General features: G+C 48.3%; 4 protein-coding genes and 1 non-coding gene across 8 annotated transcripts; 2 read left to right on the top strand and 3 right to left on the bottom strand.

The window, feature by feature from the left end:
- Nucleotides 1–1047, top strand: LOC125956640 (growth arrest and DNA damage-inducible proteins-interacting protein 1). Its single transcript, XM_049688714.1, has 2 exons — nt 1–495; nt 561–1047. The coding sequence occupies exons 1-2, from the start codon at nt 129–131 to the stop codon at nt 1025–1027; spliced, it is 834 nt and encodes a 277-aa protein (XP_049544671.1). The 5' UTR covers nt 1–128; the 3' UTR covers nt 1028–1047.
- Nucleotides 1048–1067: 20 nt separating this feature from the next.
- On the bottom strand, nt 1068–2093 carry LOC125956644 (ER membrane protein complex subunit 10). The gene is made up of 4 exons (XM_049688721.1): nt 1956–2093; nt 1633–1893; nt 1271–1561; nt 1068–1209 (listed from the first exon to the last, which is right to left on the bottom strand). The coding sequence occupies exons 1-4, from the start codon at nt 2025–2027 to the stop codon at nt 1135–1137; spliced, it is 699 nt and encodes a 232-aa protein (XP_049544678.1). The 5' UTR covers nt 2028–2093; the 3' UTR covers nt 1068–1134.
- A 456-nt stretch (nt 2094–2549) lies between these two features.
- Nucleotides 2550–6584, bottom strand: LOC125956602 (arylsulfatase B-like). Of its 4 annotated transcripts, XR_007469193.1 has the most exons (5): nt 5212–6584; nt 4116–4529; nt 3237–4037; nt 2945–3141; nt 2550–2665 (listed from the first exon to the last, which is right to left on the bottom strand). XR_007469193.1 is itself a non-coding variant. In XM_049688655.1 (4 exons), the coding sequence occupies exons 1-3, from the start codon at nt 5731–5733 to the stop codon at nt 2970–2972; spliced, it is 2004 nt and encodes a 667-aa protein (XP_049544612.1). In that variant the 5' UTR covers nt 5734–6584; the 3' UTR covers nt 2550–2665; nt 2945–2969. The 4 variants fall into 4 exon arrangements, 3 of the variants coding, with proteins under 3 accessions (XP_049544612.1, XP_049544613.1, XP_049544611.1); XM_049688655.1 differs by having other exon boundaries at nt 2945–4037; XM_049688656.1 differs by having other exon boundaries at nt 2555–3141.
- Nucleotides 6585–7644: 1060 nt separating this feature from the next.
- Trnae-cuc (transfer RNA glutamic acid (anticodon CUC)) lies at nt 7645–7716 on the top strand. The gene has a single exon. It is a non-coding gene; the product is annotated as a tRNA-Glu (tRNA).
- A 1406-nt stretch (nt 7717–9122) lies between these two features.
- On the bottom strand, nt 9123–13718 carry LOC125956609 (arylsulfatase B-like). Its single transcript, XM_049688668.1, has 5 exons — nt 13184–13718; nt 11936–12325; nt 10979–11231; nt 10741–10898; nt 9123–10524 (listed from the first exon to the last, which is right to left on the bottom strand). The coding sequence occupies exons 1-5, from the start codon at nt 13298–13300 to the stop codon at nt 9637–9639; spliced, it is 1806 nt and encodes a 601-aa protein (XP_049544625.1). The 5' UTR covers nt 13301–13718; the 3' UTR covers nt 9123–9636.
- Between the last annotated feature and the right edge of the window lie 2400 nt (nt 13719–16118).

The raw sequence follows: 16118 nt of genomic DNA, 5'->3' as shown, positions 1-16118 counted from the left end.
CCGTTTTGTGTGTTTTTATTGTGCGTGCTTGTCAAAGTGTCGCTGTCAAAAGTGCGCTTGACAATCACGCCGCCCTCTCTGATCCACCTCCGGAAAAGTGCTTACACAACGGAAATTGCGGCCGGGAAATGTTTTCCTACAAAATGCGTCCCTTCCTAGTGCTCCGGAGTAGTGCCACTGAGTGTTTAGGACAGTTCCGTCGCACCCTCACAGTCAGTGCCGCGCGGTTGGAGAAAAAACAGGCCGAGCTAGAGGAAGTGGTTGAGGCGACGGAGTTACCGGTAACGTTCGTGGAGGACGATGCAGAATCGATCGAAGCACGCGAGGAACGTATCAACGCGCTGCGGAACAAATCGCGCCTACTGCCCCAGCATCGGAACATGCTGCAGGATGTGCTGCCCTACGAACAGTCGCAATCCTGGATTCACGAGACGGTCAAATACAGACGGATGATGCTCGGCAGATACGGCATCGAAAGCAGCGGCACGGATCCTCGTAAGTCACTGCTCGATCGCTCTTTCGTTGGCTATCTACTTATTTGAATGGTTTAATCTCTGCAGGAATTTGCTTCCCAACCGAAAAGGAAGCGTACGAGCGGGCAGAATACGAAAAGGTGGCCTTTCCCTTCACCCTGCGCCAAATGATGGACGAAAACAAGGCAGCCCAGAAGGCCCGCAAGGCAGCGATTGAAACCCGGGAGGCCGAAATTGCGCGCAAGTTGGAGAAACTGGACCAGTGGACGTCGGATTTGAACGCTAAGATCGAAAAGAAGGAACGCGAAGCACGGGCGGCCAAGGAACGCAAGGACCGGTTAGTGGAAGAGGTGCGGCGACACTTTGGCTTCAAGGTGGATCCACGCGACGAACGGTTCCAGGAGATGCTGGCCCAGAAGGAACGTGAAGATCGCAAGAAGGTGAAGGAAGCCAAGCGGAAGGAGAAGGAGGAAAAAATGATGGAAAAACTGCAGAAAAAGACGGCCGAACTCGAGGCCGAGATTGATGTGTCGAGCGGGAAGGGCAAGAAGTAGTGCCATTAATATAGTCCTCTTCCTTTAGTGAACCAGTAACGGATTGCGTTTTATTGTTCGTATTTTTTGGTTTCGTAATACGGCTAGGCAAACACACTCGTTAAGGCTTAACGTTGCTGTCCAGCTTCCGGATTGGTGGCAGAGATTAGTAACAGAATGACTACCGGCACAAGGTACATCCACTGGAAGTGTAAAAATGAAACGATAGAGATTTGCCTTCACCGGGCACTCGGGATTACTTACATATTTCGCGAAGAAGCTACGATTGTCCTTCGTTTCACCACGCTCCCTGGCTTCGCGTTCTCGTTCCATCTTCTGGATGAAGCTGGCCGTATCGGGAATGGGAGCCGATTCGGTGTGCTTCACATACACGTCGGTGTTGAACTCATCGAGCACATCCACATCACTGGTGGTTAGGTCAAGACAGTTGTTCGTGTTACCGTTGCTGACGGACTGCGTAACCCCGGTTACGGTGCCGGTGTGGTCGAGCGAAACCCACAGTACATCCGTCAGCTGTGATTTGGCCAGAGCGCACTGTATGGAAGAACAACGAGAGGGATCAGGAGATGAACTTCTTTCTAGCAGCATTCTTAATCGCAACATACCGCTTTGGAGGAGGTCAGGAAAGTGGTAACCCCGTCGGAATCGGTAACGTGTGCCTGCAATCGATAAAGTCGATTCTCTTGGGCTAGGCGCTTCAGTTTATTGCGATCCTGCAGCGAGAGCGGTTCCTGGGCGACCGATGCCAGACCGGTGTTGCGGTTCGTGATGGTCACGTTGCCCCGGAGAGTGAACTTGGTCGGCTCGTCGTAGTCCAAGGCGTGATAAAGAGCAATATTCAGCCAGCCATCGTACTCTAGAGAGTTCTGTAGGAGACGAGAGGGGCTTTAGTTCCGTTTCATGTTGCAGGGTGAATGAAGCTACTCACGGCCTGCACGTGGAGGAACGTGTTGAATGCCAAGAAGTTAATCAGAAGAACGATTTTCACTAAGAAATTCATGTTTAAATGCGGGGTTTTCTTTGCCGAAAAAAACTCCAAATCGGGGATGACAGCTCCGTGTTTTGGCGAAAGTGTCACACAGGCACTTTAAACCGGGTTCAGGAGTCGGCAAGTACGGTTTTCGTTTCCTGCAGCTGCCGACTCCTGAACCCGGGTCCCTTTTTTCGGTTGCGCTACAGTGATGTGCACATTTCTAGAAAAGTTGTACTTCAAGGGTTAAGAGAAACGTGATTCGATAAAACTTGTTGGGAAGAATTCGCTTATTAGCCTTCTTTTCTAGTTAAGCACACAAAATAAAACTCTTTGGACGCGTTCCCCCATTCTATGCCTCCAAACACATTTATTAACGGTCTAAAGATTAACAGTGCAGCCTCCCCTGTGCAGGATACGGCAAGGAACTACAGAAGGCGGCAAAAAGGTTTTGGGAGGCGTGTTTTGGAGGACAAAAAAGCGAAAGTGATCTCTTGTATCCCTTGAGATGCCTATCGGAACCATTTCCCAAGGCACAAGCAAAATCCAATCGAAGAGGAGACCAAACACATCGCAGTTTAGTAATGCAGTTGATTTATTATTTCAACACAGACAATGTGGTGCATCATCCTACTCGTGTCCAATATGAGGCGCTTGGTTTGGTATCGCTGGAAAAATGGCAAAGAAAGGAATGTTCTTTACGTACACCTATAGAAAATGCTAGTATCCACCATCTACACCACCAGTGCGATTAGTTTTGTTTAGTGCCACTTTCCGCGCATCAACCGCAGTTAATAAGAGAACCATTGCACTCCGTTAAGCGCGCGAACTTCGCAATAATTTAATCAACTCTACCGTGTTAATTTCCCTCCCGTACCATCATCTCGGTGTTAGTCCTTATAATTAAAAAAATTAAAAACGAAGCAGAACAAATCGACAAAATTTACCGAACACGGTTCGCGATGGCCCCGTTCACCGGTCCATATCCCTATCGCTAATGACGTAGATATTCGAGCTAAAGACGGCCTCGGTCGGATTCGGTTTACCACCGGCACCACCAGCAGTCGCGCTGCTGCCCGTGGTGGTGGTCTCGTGGCTGGTGGTTGGGATCTCGCTGGGCATGTTGGCCGAGCTCTGCTTGGTCCTGCGTCGGCACAGTTTAATGACGTTTTTGTTCGAAAGATAAATTAAGGTACCAATTACAAAGATCACACACAGGACAACGATCGGGATAATTACAATGAGCTGCGTGTCCTTGGGCAGGGAGTGCGATGGCGGTGGTATCGGATGTGCTTCGTCGGCCGCCGCGTTCAGATCCGACCGGGACGGATCCGTTCGCCACCAGTTCCAGACGCCACCGAATTTGCTCGGATCCGCCGCCGGATCATGGGGCCGGTTGCGTGGTTTGGCCGCCCTCAACCGGTACTTCTCGACGCGTTCCTGTATCTGGCGCACCTTGTCCGGATACCGCTCGAACAGATCGTGCATCTCGCACGGATCGTTGATGATATCGAACAGGCAAGGCCTCCGGAGCGGATTACAGTCACGGTTACCGATGTCGTTGCCACAGTCGATGCGGGCGTGCTCCCGCAAGTACGATACGACCTTCTCGTCCGGCTTGGTCAACCGGCCGACGTGACTCGCCATAACGGTGCGCAGATACTCTGCGTTCGAGGGCAGCGTATCGGTGTCATCGATCGCACCGTACCACCCATCGTTAACCCCATCCAGGGTCGTACCATTCACGTACTTCAACCCATTATCCACGTAGCTGGTGTAACCGAAGATTTCGTCCAGATTATTCATCACGCGCTGCCGAGGATTCCCGGTTCCATAGGCCAACGCTTCCCACTGATCGATACCATCGATGTCGCTTAGGTTGTCGCCCCGGTACGCTGGAATACCGGCAGCCGATGCCAGTGTCGGGAGCCAGTCCGAGATATGGAACCACTGGTTCGAGACCCGTTGCCGGTCCTTCAGCAGTGGACTCCAGATAAGGGCAGCTGTACGGACCGCTCCTTCCCAGGGGGAATGCTTTTGCTGCAACGGGAATCAAGTCGATCAATGGTCAATAACCCCTCTACGGACCCGATGTGACGTTCCATGTTGAACACTTACACCACGGAGTGGATAGTTGGAACCACTGTTGCTGTGCATACCGCGCGTAACTCCCCCGTTGTCGCTGATAAACACGATGATCGAGTTCTCGAGCATACCGTGCTGCTGCAAGGCCCGGTACACCTGCCCTACACTATCATCCAGTTTCGACATCATGGCGGCATACGTCCGTCGATCGGTATCCCGGATGTACGCGAACTTCTCGATCGTTTCCTCGGGAGCCTGCAGCGGTGCATCATCGTTACCCGTGTGTGGTGCGAGGTGGTTTAAGACGAGAAGCATCCGCTCGCCGGTCCGGTTGTGCGAGCGAATGATCTCCACGGCCGCCTCGGTGAAGTAATCCGTCGCGTACGTCCCATTCGGTTTGTAGTTGACGGCCAGATTTTGCCGTAGATCGTACCCCTCGAAGGTGGCCTGTAGGTAGGAAAGGCATGCCATGAGACATCATAAAATGGTCGCTCCGTGATTTACGGTTTAGCCTGGCCTACTAGCCTCGGATTTTTGTTTGAGCAGTGATAAGACGCGTGCTTGGCTGAAGCACTCCCCAGCACCCGTCCCAGACACTGGAACGCCCGGCCATGTGCTACACGTTGTTCACGAACTTGACATTGCGACTTGCTGAGCCAACAAATTGTGTGTGTTTGTAGGCCTCATTCGATTCGCAAGCAATTAACAACAGCGCGCACCTTCACCCTTCACGAAATTTGAATTCCGGAATCCCCAAAAAGTGGATTGAGGTTTGGTCTTGAGATAAGGAGCGGTGCAAGCATGGACGGTTATAAACTGGTTCTTGGGCTCCCCAAACGAACGCCCGTTTTTTTTGTCTGTTACACTAGGGCAAGGACTTTGAATGGCAGAGCACACTTCGATCTTCGGCGTTAGAATCAACTGACCGTACCGTAGTGGATTACCTTGGACGTCGGAATCGGTTTTTTGTGGATTGTTTTTTTGCGAATCCGATTTGTCCCGAGATATCGTGATAAACAAAATTTAGCCTTCAACATTCAATGTCAGTGCCACAAAGAGAACTGGTTATCGTGTGTTCACAGGCGATTCACAGACGCCTGGAATACGTCGTCACGATCGGAATACCTACACTGTCCATCTTCGAGATGTAGCTCCAGTAGTCGATGTACGGGCCGAGGTAACCGATGTGCGTATCGAAGCCTCGGTTCGTTGGTAGGTACGGTTCAGCGTAGAACCCCAGGTGCCACTTGCCGATCAGATGCGTCCGGTAGCCGGCCTCTCGGAAGTACTGTGGTAGTAGCTTCTCCTGCAATCCCAGACCCCACGGTTCATCGCTATCGATGACGTAGTGCTGCATACCAACGTTCATCGGATGCCGACCGGTCATTAATGCCGCCCGGGATGGTGTGCACATCGGGGCGGAGTAATGCCGATTCAGAATGATACCATCATAGGCCAGTGCGTCAATGTTGGGCGTCGGGATTTGGTTCGATCCGTGGAATCCGACATCATTTAAGCCCATATCGTCCGCCATGATAAACACGATGTGTGGACTCTCCGTGGTCTGGGGTTCAGCGAAGGTGGGCCCAGATATCAGCAGCGCCACCATCGTGACGATCGTGATCCTCTTCCCCATCATGCTGGCGTCCATACCCGGTTCTTTGCGACCTTGAGAGAACTGGAATGACACTGACAGTGAATCAGTGCTATCGTACGCTGGCCGCTCAGATGGCCCTTCTACCAATCGTTTAAATCGGCGCCTTTAAGAAGGTAGAACCACACTGACACACACGGCACACGGCACACGCATGAGAAACTGAACGATATCTGAAGTGGAGTTTGGTCACAGACCACAGCGATCGGTGCGCTTCCGACGATCTCTTAGTGCGATAACTCGGAACAAAATAAAGCAATTACATTTTATCTGATCAACGTCACTCTTGTTCTCTCTCTCTCTTTCTCTCTCGCTCCCTCGATAGCGTACGAGCCGAGCGCGCCGGTCGAGTCGAGTATGCTGGTGGGCCACAACAAACCAACCGGGCGTCTTCTGGTGATGGTGATGGTCGTCTTCCCGTTCCAATCAAACCCGGCTACCCGGGCACTATTGCTTCTGTTGCTGCTTCTTTATGGCGCGGAACTGGCTGCGTTTGGTGCGAAGCGGTTTCGATTACTACGAAGCCCCGTTCTCCCGGAGATGTGGTTAACTGGCGCCTATAGCTTATGGCAACCGGCCTGTCTCTTGGCACTTCGTGTACTGGTGCGCTGACCGCGGTCTAGTATCCACCATTCACGTTCACGTTCACAAAACACGCTTTCTGTGTTCCCGGTCGTCCGCAATCAAGCTAGACTAGATAACACGAGGACGAGGCTAAGTTCTCTGGTGGAATTTGCTGACACCACAGCCACTACCGTGGACTGGAACACACCTGGTGGATCGGAACGATCGGTGCGATCCGCGATCTGCACTGGCGAATGTCTGGCCGCTAACTGACTGACTGACTGTCTGAGTCTGGCTGCTGACGAGCGCCGCCGCGCATTCTGGATCCGGTCGCAGCGACAAGATACTCGGTAACAAGATCTGGGAGGGGGGTCTCTATGTAGATGGCACTCGTGAAGGAGGGGAACGGAGGGTGCGATGTGCAACTCGATTGAAGACATGCGGTCGCTGCTCGTTGTTATCACTGTCTAGAACACTTACGTCTTAGCGGCTCGAGCCTTTACCAAGGGAGGATCGTGTCTTTGTGTACGCCTCCGGTACTGGCATAATGAATAATTCCGTAATTTCCGCCGAGGTTTATTTTGCAGTTTTTTCGACAATTTGTTGCATGCAGTGGGGCGTGAAGTGATGTCGGTCGCGCTGCGTGAGTAATTGCGCGCCAAATGGATAATAATGTGTCACGCGGAAGGTAATAAAGTCTTTGCTGCACTGATATCGTGTTTTAGGTGAATGAACTGGTTGATGTTTCAGGCAGGAAGCATTTGGTGGTCGTGTTTGAGACACTCCGGTAGGCATTCTTGTTCAATCGAATTGCTAGAAATAGCTCACTTTCAGCACAGTTCTATTGAAGGGATTAGAATGGTTTAGGAGGAAGTGTCAGAATTGGATTACCATTTTTTTTCGCATGCAGGCAATATTTCGATACCGGTTTCTGGGAGGAAAAAGGTTTACCGGATACCAATCAAACGATTGCATTGTCGCAGATACTTCCCACATTTGCGTACATATTTACATAGGTGTCTCTATCCAATTAACCTACATTTCGCAGTTGGTTTAGCAGCTGGTGCGTCGTTCTAGCGATAAAAAATGGTTTACGGGGCCTCTCCATTTCCAATGCGTTTTCGATAAGCTGCTTTCCATTTTCTATGCGTTTCTATTTTACTGTTTAATTCACTTTCTTTCTTCGATTGCTCATGGAAAAGGTTGTTTAAAAATTGTGAAGTTAGCTAAAATGACAAATAAATGTTAAACGGTTTTACCAATTGAAGTGTTTAATCCTGTTAATATGGTGTTATTTAGTTTTTAATTAGATCAATTAAATCTGATTAATCTGATCAAATAAAATCCCATATTGTCTAGTGGTTAGGATATCCGGCTCTCACCCGGAAGGCCCGGGTTCGATTCCCGGTATGGGAAAATGCATCTATTTTTATGCTGCGCTATGCGTAGAAGAGAGAGCTGCATTTCGACTATTGTGCTCTTTGATGTTAAGCAATTTAAATCGAAATAAAAATTAGATTAAGAGAATGTTTTGGTTTAACGAGAAAAGAAGATTTAGAGAACTATGGATGATGGATCTATCAGAGACAATCATCCCGTCTTTGTAAGCCTGCTCCATTGACGCTAGCAAACGAAAAACAGTATATTTTGAAACCGGGAGCACCTCAACGGTAACAACTACTAGCACATGGAAATGGATTGCAAAATTATCCCCTCTCCATTTTGTGTGCAAACGAATGGCGGAAATTCGTTTTCATCCGAACCTTAGCTACACAATGTTTTTGCTGTGTGGCGCGTGTGTTGGCACAGCTGATTGTTGTTGAGGCCGGAACGGGCCGACTAATTTACGATGACACAAAAACGTCATTTGAGACGATGGTGAGCGTAGCAGGCTCGATGCTACAGCTCATTGCACTACGCCTGATCGCGCCTGTAGCCGGCAGCGATTGCAGTAGTAGGCGAGAGTAGAGTGGCATAGACACGGGGTTTTGTGGCGCAGAGATAGATAGAGCGCTGTAGTAGGCCAACTGCTGGGATGTGAGCTGCCACCATGGGGATTGACCGATGGCACGTGATAGGACTGCGATACGTACTGATTGTGGGACTGATCGTTTTACTATCAACCATATAGGTCCGTTCGTAAGCAGGTTGGCAATATGAATACGCCAGTTGTTGATATGGTACTGAGCCAATTGCAATACATTATTCCACATAGAATAGACTCCAACGAGGTTGCTTCGTAAAGTCCAGACGAATCGTTACGGTATCCGCTTCAAACCAGCCTTTCCGCCATTGCAATGAGCTGCGAACAGGTGTGTTCGAATTGAGCTGTAGCGTTGATTGATGCTGTGTCAAGATAGAGATCTTAATAAGCGGCTACTGGCTGTGAATCCCGAGCATCGGGAAGTGTGACTTGATTCAATTGCGGTAATACGTTTGTACTGTCCAGCTGATAGGTTTAATTTTGCATGAATTCATTGAGTTGCAGATAAGGTTTAATTAAAGACCGAAAAGTACTGCCCAATGTAATCAGCGATGCTGCCACTCGTTGGCGCAGTAATGAAGCGCGTAAACCGTACGACCTTGAGAGATTGTGTTTTGTCATATGGACTCCCAGAATGGTTTGTGTGATGATAGTGTGCATGCAATTTAAATGTTTAACACGTGTTTTGTGAGTCTTTTGCGTGTTTCTAATGTGGTTAAGAATAATATCATTCTAGAATTTGCTTTGTAAATACAACGTAAAAAGTAGATAGATAGGTCTGATAGTTTCATAAAAAAGAATATACAAAGAAGCCCTCAATATTAAGGTCACCGAGTACAGAAGCGAGACAATCTCTTAGTTTTTAGTATATTTAATAATCGAAGGGTCGACGTTCCGTATAATACATTATGGTTCTGTTTGCGAATTGCGTGGTGAAGTAAATCCGTCGTATATGTGTTTTACCCTCACTATAAAAGGCAACGCCAACTTGGGCTTCAAACATATCCCCCCCTTGAACGCAAGTAGGTAACCTATCATTACTGTCTCACAAACAATGGGCACCAGACCGCTCAGTATACTTTATGACTTTATTTAGCTGCCTTATAACAACAGCGTCCAACATTTCCCCAAAACATCTAGGTCAGCCAGTACAGAACTGTAATATCGCGCGCGACGTTGCAAACACCGTGAATAGTCTAGCGCCGTACTCTTATCAGGTCCGCGAGCGCTATAGTCTCTGGTGATCAACCCTGTACGACCTGAATGAGGTGAAGCAAAGATAGAGCGCGCTTTGGAAGCCCTGAAATGCCAACACGTCGCCCACCTTTATTACTACCGATAGTATGCAGATTTTACGTTTTCGCTTTCGGTGCCGGAGAGGGTTCCACCTTCTGTCTGCAGTAGCACCAGCATAGCTTCAGTGCGAGACCGACGGCAAACAGGACGAGCACGACTTCGGCTACCAGCGAGGCCAACGCGATGTCTGCGGCCGTCTGGCGCGCCTCCAGTTCCTCTTGCCACCAGGTCCAGGTGTAGTTGAACCGCGCCGGATCGGACCGACTGTCCGGTGGTTGATTCCGGGGTTTAGCGCTGCGCAACCGATAGTACAGTACTTCGGCTGTTAGTGTGGCCAGCAGCACCGGATGTTTGGCCGCTTGGTTAACTCGTTCGCATGGATCTTCGTGCAGATTAAAGAGACAGGGTGTGATGAGCGGGTTACAAGGGATGTCATCGGGACTATAGGGGCCGCATTTAAGGGTAGCTTCTGCGCGAAGTTTCTCTGCCTGTTCGCGCGACAGGTTCAACGCTGCTCCGATGCTGCCCGGTATCGTCAGTTGTTTGTAGTAGTCCGCGTCGGAGAGCTGCAGCTCATCCTGGTCCGGTTGCACCATATCTCCTAACCAACCATCGTACTCCCCATCGGAACAGGTCCCGTTGACGTACTTCCAGCCATGCTTGACGTAGCTACTAAAGTGACAGCTATCTTCGGCGTTGTTCATGACGATCGAACGGACCGGTTTCAGGTCGACCGCACCAGACTGTAGAGCCGTCCACTGATCCTGCCCATCGATGGCACTGTCCTGCAGCGGTATGTTGCGAATACCTGCCGCTCTCGCTAACGTTGGGAGCCAATCGCTGACGTGTATCAATTGCTCTGAGACGTATCCTTTTCGGGTGAGTAGCGGACTCCACAGTAGGGCCGCCCCACGGACAGCACCCTCCCATGGTGATGATTTTTGCTGCAAAAACGAGTATTGGGAGACTTTTAGTGGTTGTCTGTACACTCTACTGTCATCCTAAAAGTTATGGAAATGGACAACAGACGCCATAATTACGCGTGGTGCGTATATCGTAATAAGCTAAATTACAATGAAATTGGAACTCCGTATTATTGATCCGTTTGGCAAAACCCGATCCAATCAAGATGTAAATAAGGTCAACTGAAATGAACTTACCCCTCGTAGCGGATAATTGGACCCGCTGTTGGCGTGTATACCGACGGTCGGTGCACCGTTGTCCGCGTAAAACAGGATGATGGTGTTATCGAGCATTTTGCGCTCCCGTAGCGCATCGTACACCATACCGACACTGACATCAACCCGGGATATCATCGCTAGTTTGGCCCGAAGAAACAAAAGATTAGAAAAGGATGCATTTGACGGTCACAAGGAGGGGTGTGTCACCGCCACAAACCTGCCAATGTACGGCGCTTTGGGTCTTTGATGTGGGCAAATTTGGCAATCTCCTCCGCCGGTGCCTGCATCGGATCGTCTTCGTTGCCAGTGTGCGGCGCCAGATGCGTTAGCACGAGAAACAGTGGATCGGTGGTGTTGTGGGTACGTATCAGACGTGTTGCTTCCGTGGTGAACAGATCCGTTGCATACGTACCGCGGGCATCATAGTTGACAGCCGTGTTCCGTCGCATATCCAGTCCACGGGCCGATGTCTGTTGGGGAGAGAGAGAGAGAAAGCAAGTGACGGAGATGAGCTTTCCCGGATGGATTGGAAACAAACTTCTTCTATTGAGTACCGTGGAAGGTCCAATTTTTAGAGCTCCTCTAAGCATGCTGCACATACACTAGAAGGACAAGCAATCGCTAGCATTGAAGCGATGCCGTACCAGCTACCATAGCATCATCAATAAACCGGGCTACGGCCTTCACTATTTCTCTGAGCTGCCAGATAAGCTCCCGTTGAGCTCAATGCCGTTACGTTGAAGACGTGAATAATAAATTAATTGCGCAAGTGCACCTTGCGGTGACAAGGTTGTTGTGTTGTTTAAGCTACGCCTTGGTGTACACTGTTAACGAGGGCAACTGCTATATTTAAAGGAAGACAAGTTGAACGCATCCAGCAAGCACCTAGATGTTCTTGAGTTCATCGATGGAAGCTAGTATTTCAAGAACTTTAAAAGGTTAATTGATACATCAATAGGAACTAGATAAAGTGCACCGTTGACATTGCAACACAAATGTGGCTTGTTGGTTTGATGTGTGATGAACATCTAATTCAGGAGTTCTGTTCCTACTCGAGAAACAACCTGGAATTACCACGCGCACAAGACAAGCGCAATAAAGACGACAAAGTGCCGGTCATCGACAGAAACAGAAAGACACGGAACTGTATGCCAACTGGCATCACAAAACATACCGTGTTCATCTGCAGACTGTGATCCCAGTAGTCGATGTAGGGACCAAGGTAACCGAAGTGCGTCTCGAAGCCACGCCGTGTCGGGGTGTACGCTTGTCGGAAAAACCCAAGATGCCATTTGCCGACCAGGTGCGTCCGGTAGCCGGCCTCCCGGAAGTATTGTGGCATCAGCTTCTGGTCTAGCCCCAGGCCCCACGGTTGGTCGGAGATGATGACATCGTTCTGCATGCCAACGTTCATCGGATGCCGCCCGGTCATCAGGGATGCCCGAGAGGGGGTGCAGAGCGGTGGTACGTAGTGGCGGTTCAGGATCACACCGTCGTAGGCCAGGGCATCGATGTTGGGCGTCGGAATTTGGTTCGATCCGTGGAAGCTAACATCGTTCCAGCCCTGCGAATAGACATGATTAGGCCGTAGTATGTTAGTTAAAGTTGAATTTGTAATTGAATCTGATATGAAGGGGGGCTGCAAATGAAGTAATTTTCAGGCCAAAGGTTGCACATTTGTAGTTGCCTTAATGATCTAAAATCATTATCTTATTCTTTAAATAAAAAAATCATTATTCCTGAACGGACACAAACAACAAGAGAACAAGCCGTGACTCGATCCCTTCACTTCTGTAACCTATTCTCGATTCTCACCACCATACATGATCATATTCCAAGAGTAGGAGTGATAATATGAACAAACAAATTAAAAAACCTATTATAAAATCAAGAATAATGAACAAAATCGAATTTGATTGCGAGGAAATATCCAGATGTTTTGCAGCTAATGTTGTGCCAACGATAGATTCTTTGCTTAGTTCCACTTTTAGACTTTCGGTGTTATAAAACAATGTCACATTGTGACCAATTCCTTCAACTTATTGAATTTGAAGATCGTTGCAAGCATGTGAATATACGGAACTCGCTATCCTAGAGACTAATATTAAGTGTCGTTTGCTGGTTTTTGAATAGATGCTCATATTTATATCGAACTAAAATAACTAATAACAACGCATACTTTAGTTATAGCTACTGATAATCAACTGATACGATGATTTTCAATGTCGCTGCTATAGTCATTCTACTTGATCTATTAACACCTTTCCGATTGAGTTATCGCTCTAGATTGGAAACAGATAATAATGGTAACACCAAATACCACTACATACAACACACCCCTTGCATCGAACGCGCCATCGGTTTTGCATCTCACGAAACAACACCTAATTAAACCCTCTCAAGCCGGTACGACGCATCTTACCAGATCATCGGCAACGATGATGACAATGTTCGGTGAGGAGGCTGCTGCAACCACCAAGCTCACGGTGAGACTTACAATCACCACCCCGGTCAGGCACTTTATCGAATCGAGTTTCATAATGAAGGACGATGCACTATCGACGCTCGTAGCGCACTACTACGCGGCGCGCGTCTGTGTGTCTCACGTGTAATCACACTCACCGAGTCGAAATCGAATTGTATAATATCAACAATCACGGTAACGTGACAACGTGAAGCGATCAACCGCAGCGCTCATCAGAGATCATTCCAGACACCAGGCACCACAACCAGGTCCCCGTTTTTTTTTCTCCCCGCCCAAAACCCTGGATCACTGGTTGGCTATGTTGTGGCACAATGGAGCGTCTTTTCGCTTCGCTTCGCTTTTTTCCGTTTGTTTCTATATGCTTAGGGCTTTCACTGTCCACGATGTGTGTTGGACTGGATGGCACGACGAGTCGAATGGATACCAATGCACCGGGCGCACTGCACTGTCGCGTCATCTGCATCCAGCGATGGCTCACTGCTGACTGATCGTTCGTGGCTCACACCTACCGTAGCTTATATTTTGAGGCAAACATGTTTTTCCCCTTCCAACGTCGCGTCGCGAAACGCAACAGATCAGTCCGATCGTTCTGGCAGCCAGTGTGCAGTCGCGAATACCACCCCGTTCTGTTTGTCAAGTTCAAGGAGCAGACAAACCTGTTGGCAAAGCAAGGCAACGGTAATGCAAGGAGCTAATGTTGCGGCGCGCCTAGTGTCTCTTTTAAATGTGGTGCGAGATAATAGTGGTGGCAGCAATTACAGAGCATATCTGGCCGCCACAGCCATGGTTCGCGGGATAAAACCCAACGTGTGGGTTTTTTTCTCTTCTATCTGCGCTACGGTGACAGCGGACCACAGCATAATTGCAAACCTGCGGGCACCACATAATGTGTGAACATGCTAACAGCATGCTGGTATTTCCCGGTTCCCGGTAAGTTGGTTTTTTTATCCATTTTTTTTTATCTCACCTCTTATTTCATCTGTTGAGTTATGCAAAGGTAGTTCAACATTCGTGCAACAGAAATGAAATAACCTTGGCGAACCTCTCGTATCACAAGCGTTCACACTCCTATCATGGCGTTGAGATTGTGATAACACGATTAAACTAATAATAGATTGTGATGGCACAAATGCAGTCGCGTAGCTGCAATAAACCTCAACCTCAATAATGATTTGTAACTGATTTGAGTTCCACAAAAAGGAATATAATTTTTAACAATCAGCAATCCAAGGGTCTTTTGTAACTAGCAAGCTCCAACGCAGAATACCGAATCGAGCCAGTTCTGTCTAGTGAATTACATGTCACGTATAGGTTCAACTAGGTATACCATCGTTCTGATTGTGACCTTTCCGTTTCGCAAACGTATCCGATTATTTCTTTTTTGCAGTTGCAGTTGCGCCTTCGTTCGTTTATGTTCCGCGTTATGAGTTTGAGTCGTTTTGAACTGTTGTATCTTATTAACTCTGCTGCTCCATTTGGTATGTTTTAATGAATATCAAATAAATAATTAATAATATGGATAGCAGACTGGATGCTCTTTCGAAAAACCTCTTTATTTTACATCCGTCGAAATGCTTGAGACAATCTAAAGAAGGAAATCGGGTTCAAGTCCATTAAACGATAGGGCATTCAGTAAAAGGAGATGAGAAAGAGATGTTTCAATTGATGCTAGTATAAAGAAGTCTTTTAACAATAATTAGACATTTGAAAATCTTTATAACTTTCATAAATTATAAGATAAATAAAGAAACAAATACAGAACATTAACAGTTTTCTCAGTTTTTTAATAAATTCTATCTAATAATCTGGAACAAATACCATATCTGTGCAATTAAATCTCTCAGCTTTTTCGAGATTAAACACTACTCTCGATGTTCTCTTAACACAATTATCTCCAAAACGCTTCTTCAGCCCAAAGCCAATAGACGCCACGGTTAACGACAGAATCCCATCCCCCTAGGGGGAGACCCAAGTGCCCTCATACACGGTACGCTTTTCTGGGCAACACTTCATGCGACCTCCAGGCCCCGGTAATCAATTGGAACCGCACATGTGCTCGTGCGTGTGTTCGCCCTCATTGGCGCGAATATTTCTAAATGAAGGCCCCGTCCCCCTTCGAAGCCCCAAAGCTCTGTTCAAACAATGAATTAAGAATCCGCAATGAAAGGGAAAACCAATAAAAATTTGTCGCTCACCACGCCTTGCGGGGAGGTATTCGTAGGATACGTGCCCAAGTGGTTGGTTATGAGGTCGCGTCACCCTCACCGTCATGCCAGCGAACGGATTCTTAACATATTTGGCCCCGGGTTGGGGGGGAGGTGGATGGTTTGGCGATTTTGAAAAATGCTCAATATGCTCAACGGGGCTCCCACTGGGGGAATGGAGGAGTGAGATTGTACGTGTGTATGCTGGAAAAGCTGGAAACAAATAGAAATCATAACCAACGACGACGAGCACGATTCGCGCTTCCTTAGCCGCGGAACATCTCATCTCGCAGCCGCATATTGAAGGTTGAATATATGCATGTAATGAAGGTCCACACGGATGTTCTGCACGGACAGACGGCATACCGCGTGATGGCGGCTCGTAATCAGGGACGGGGAAAACCCATTAAACGATGGGCCTTCGTCTCGGTTTCTTTCGTTGCTTTCGTCTTCATCGAAGTACGTGCCACTGAAAGGTATGCAAATGGGCGGGTGGGCGATGCTTTCATCGGAAAATCTGACTGTGAATCTGAATGACGTGAAGCGAGTCAGGACGGATGGACGATGGTCGGTTGGTGGCCGTTCGTGGTCGCCCCGGGCGCAGTAAAAAGCTTCATTATCATACGCGCCACGCATGATTGCACATTCGATGGAGCAAAACAAAGGGA

The sequence above is a fragment of the Anopheles darlingi genome, chromosome 3 (assembly GCF_943734745.1).
Source record: "Anopheles darlingi chromosome 3, idAnoDarlMG_H_01, whole genome shotgun sequence".
NCBI lineage: Eukaryota > Metazoa > Arthropoda > Insecta > Diptera > Culicidae > Anopheles > Anopheles darlingi.
Note: the sequence above shows the minus strand (reverse complement) of the source record. Positions and strands in the feature narration are given on the sequence as shown.

Bases quoted from the DNA above. Each gene is read 5' to 3' on its own strand.
- LOC125956644 (XM_049688721.1), bottom strand. From the start codon at position 2,027: ATGAATTTCTTAGTGAAAATCGTTCTTCTGATTAACTTCTTGGCATTC. The intron at 1,894-1,955 runs GTGAGTAGCTTC...CGTCTCCTACAG, and splicing joins CGTTCCTCCACGTGCAGGCC to AACTCTCTAGAGTACGATGG. The intron at 1,562-1,632 runs GTATGTTGCGAT...TCTTCCATACAG, and splicing joins TCCTGACCTCCTCCAAAGCG to TGCGCTCTGGCCAAATCACA.
- LOC125956609 (XM_049688668.1), bottom strand. From the start codon at position 13,300: ATGAAACTCGATTCGATAAAGTGCCTGACCGGGGTGGTGATTGTAAGT. The intron at 11,232-11,935 runs GTATGTTTTGTG...TCTCCCCAACAG, and splicing joins ACAGTCTGCAGATGAACACG to ACATCGGCCCGTGGACTGGA. The intron at 10,525-10,740 runs GTAAGTTCATTT...TCGTTTTTGCAG, and splicing joins CCAATTATCCGCTACGAGGG to CAAAAATCATCACCATGGGA.
- LOC125956640 (XM_049688714.1), top strand. From the start codon at position 129: ATGTTTTCCTACAAAATGCGTCCCTTCCTAGTGCTCCGGAGTAGTGCC. The intron at 496-560 runs GTAAGTCACTGC...TAATCTCTGCAG, and splicing joins AAGCAGCGGCACGGATCCTC to GAATTTGCTTCCCAACCGAA.
- LOC125956602 (XM_049688655.1), bottom strand. From the start codon at position 5,733: ATGGACGCCAGCATGATGGGGAAGAGGATCACGATCGTCACGATGGTG. The intron at 4,530-5,211 runs GTAGGTATTCCG...TCCTACCTACAG, and splicing joins ACATCTCGAAGATGGACAGT to GCCACCTTCGAGGGGTACGA. The intron at 4,038-4,115 runs GTAAGTGTTCAA...TTCCCGTTGCAG, and splicing joins CCAACTATCCACTCCGTGGT to CAAAAGCATTCCCCCTGGGA.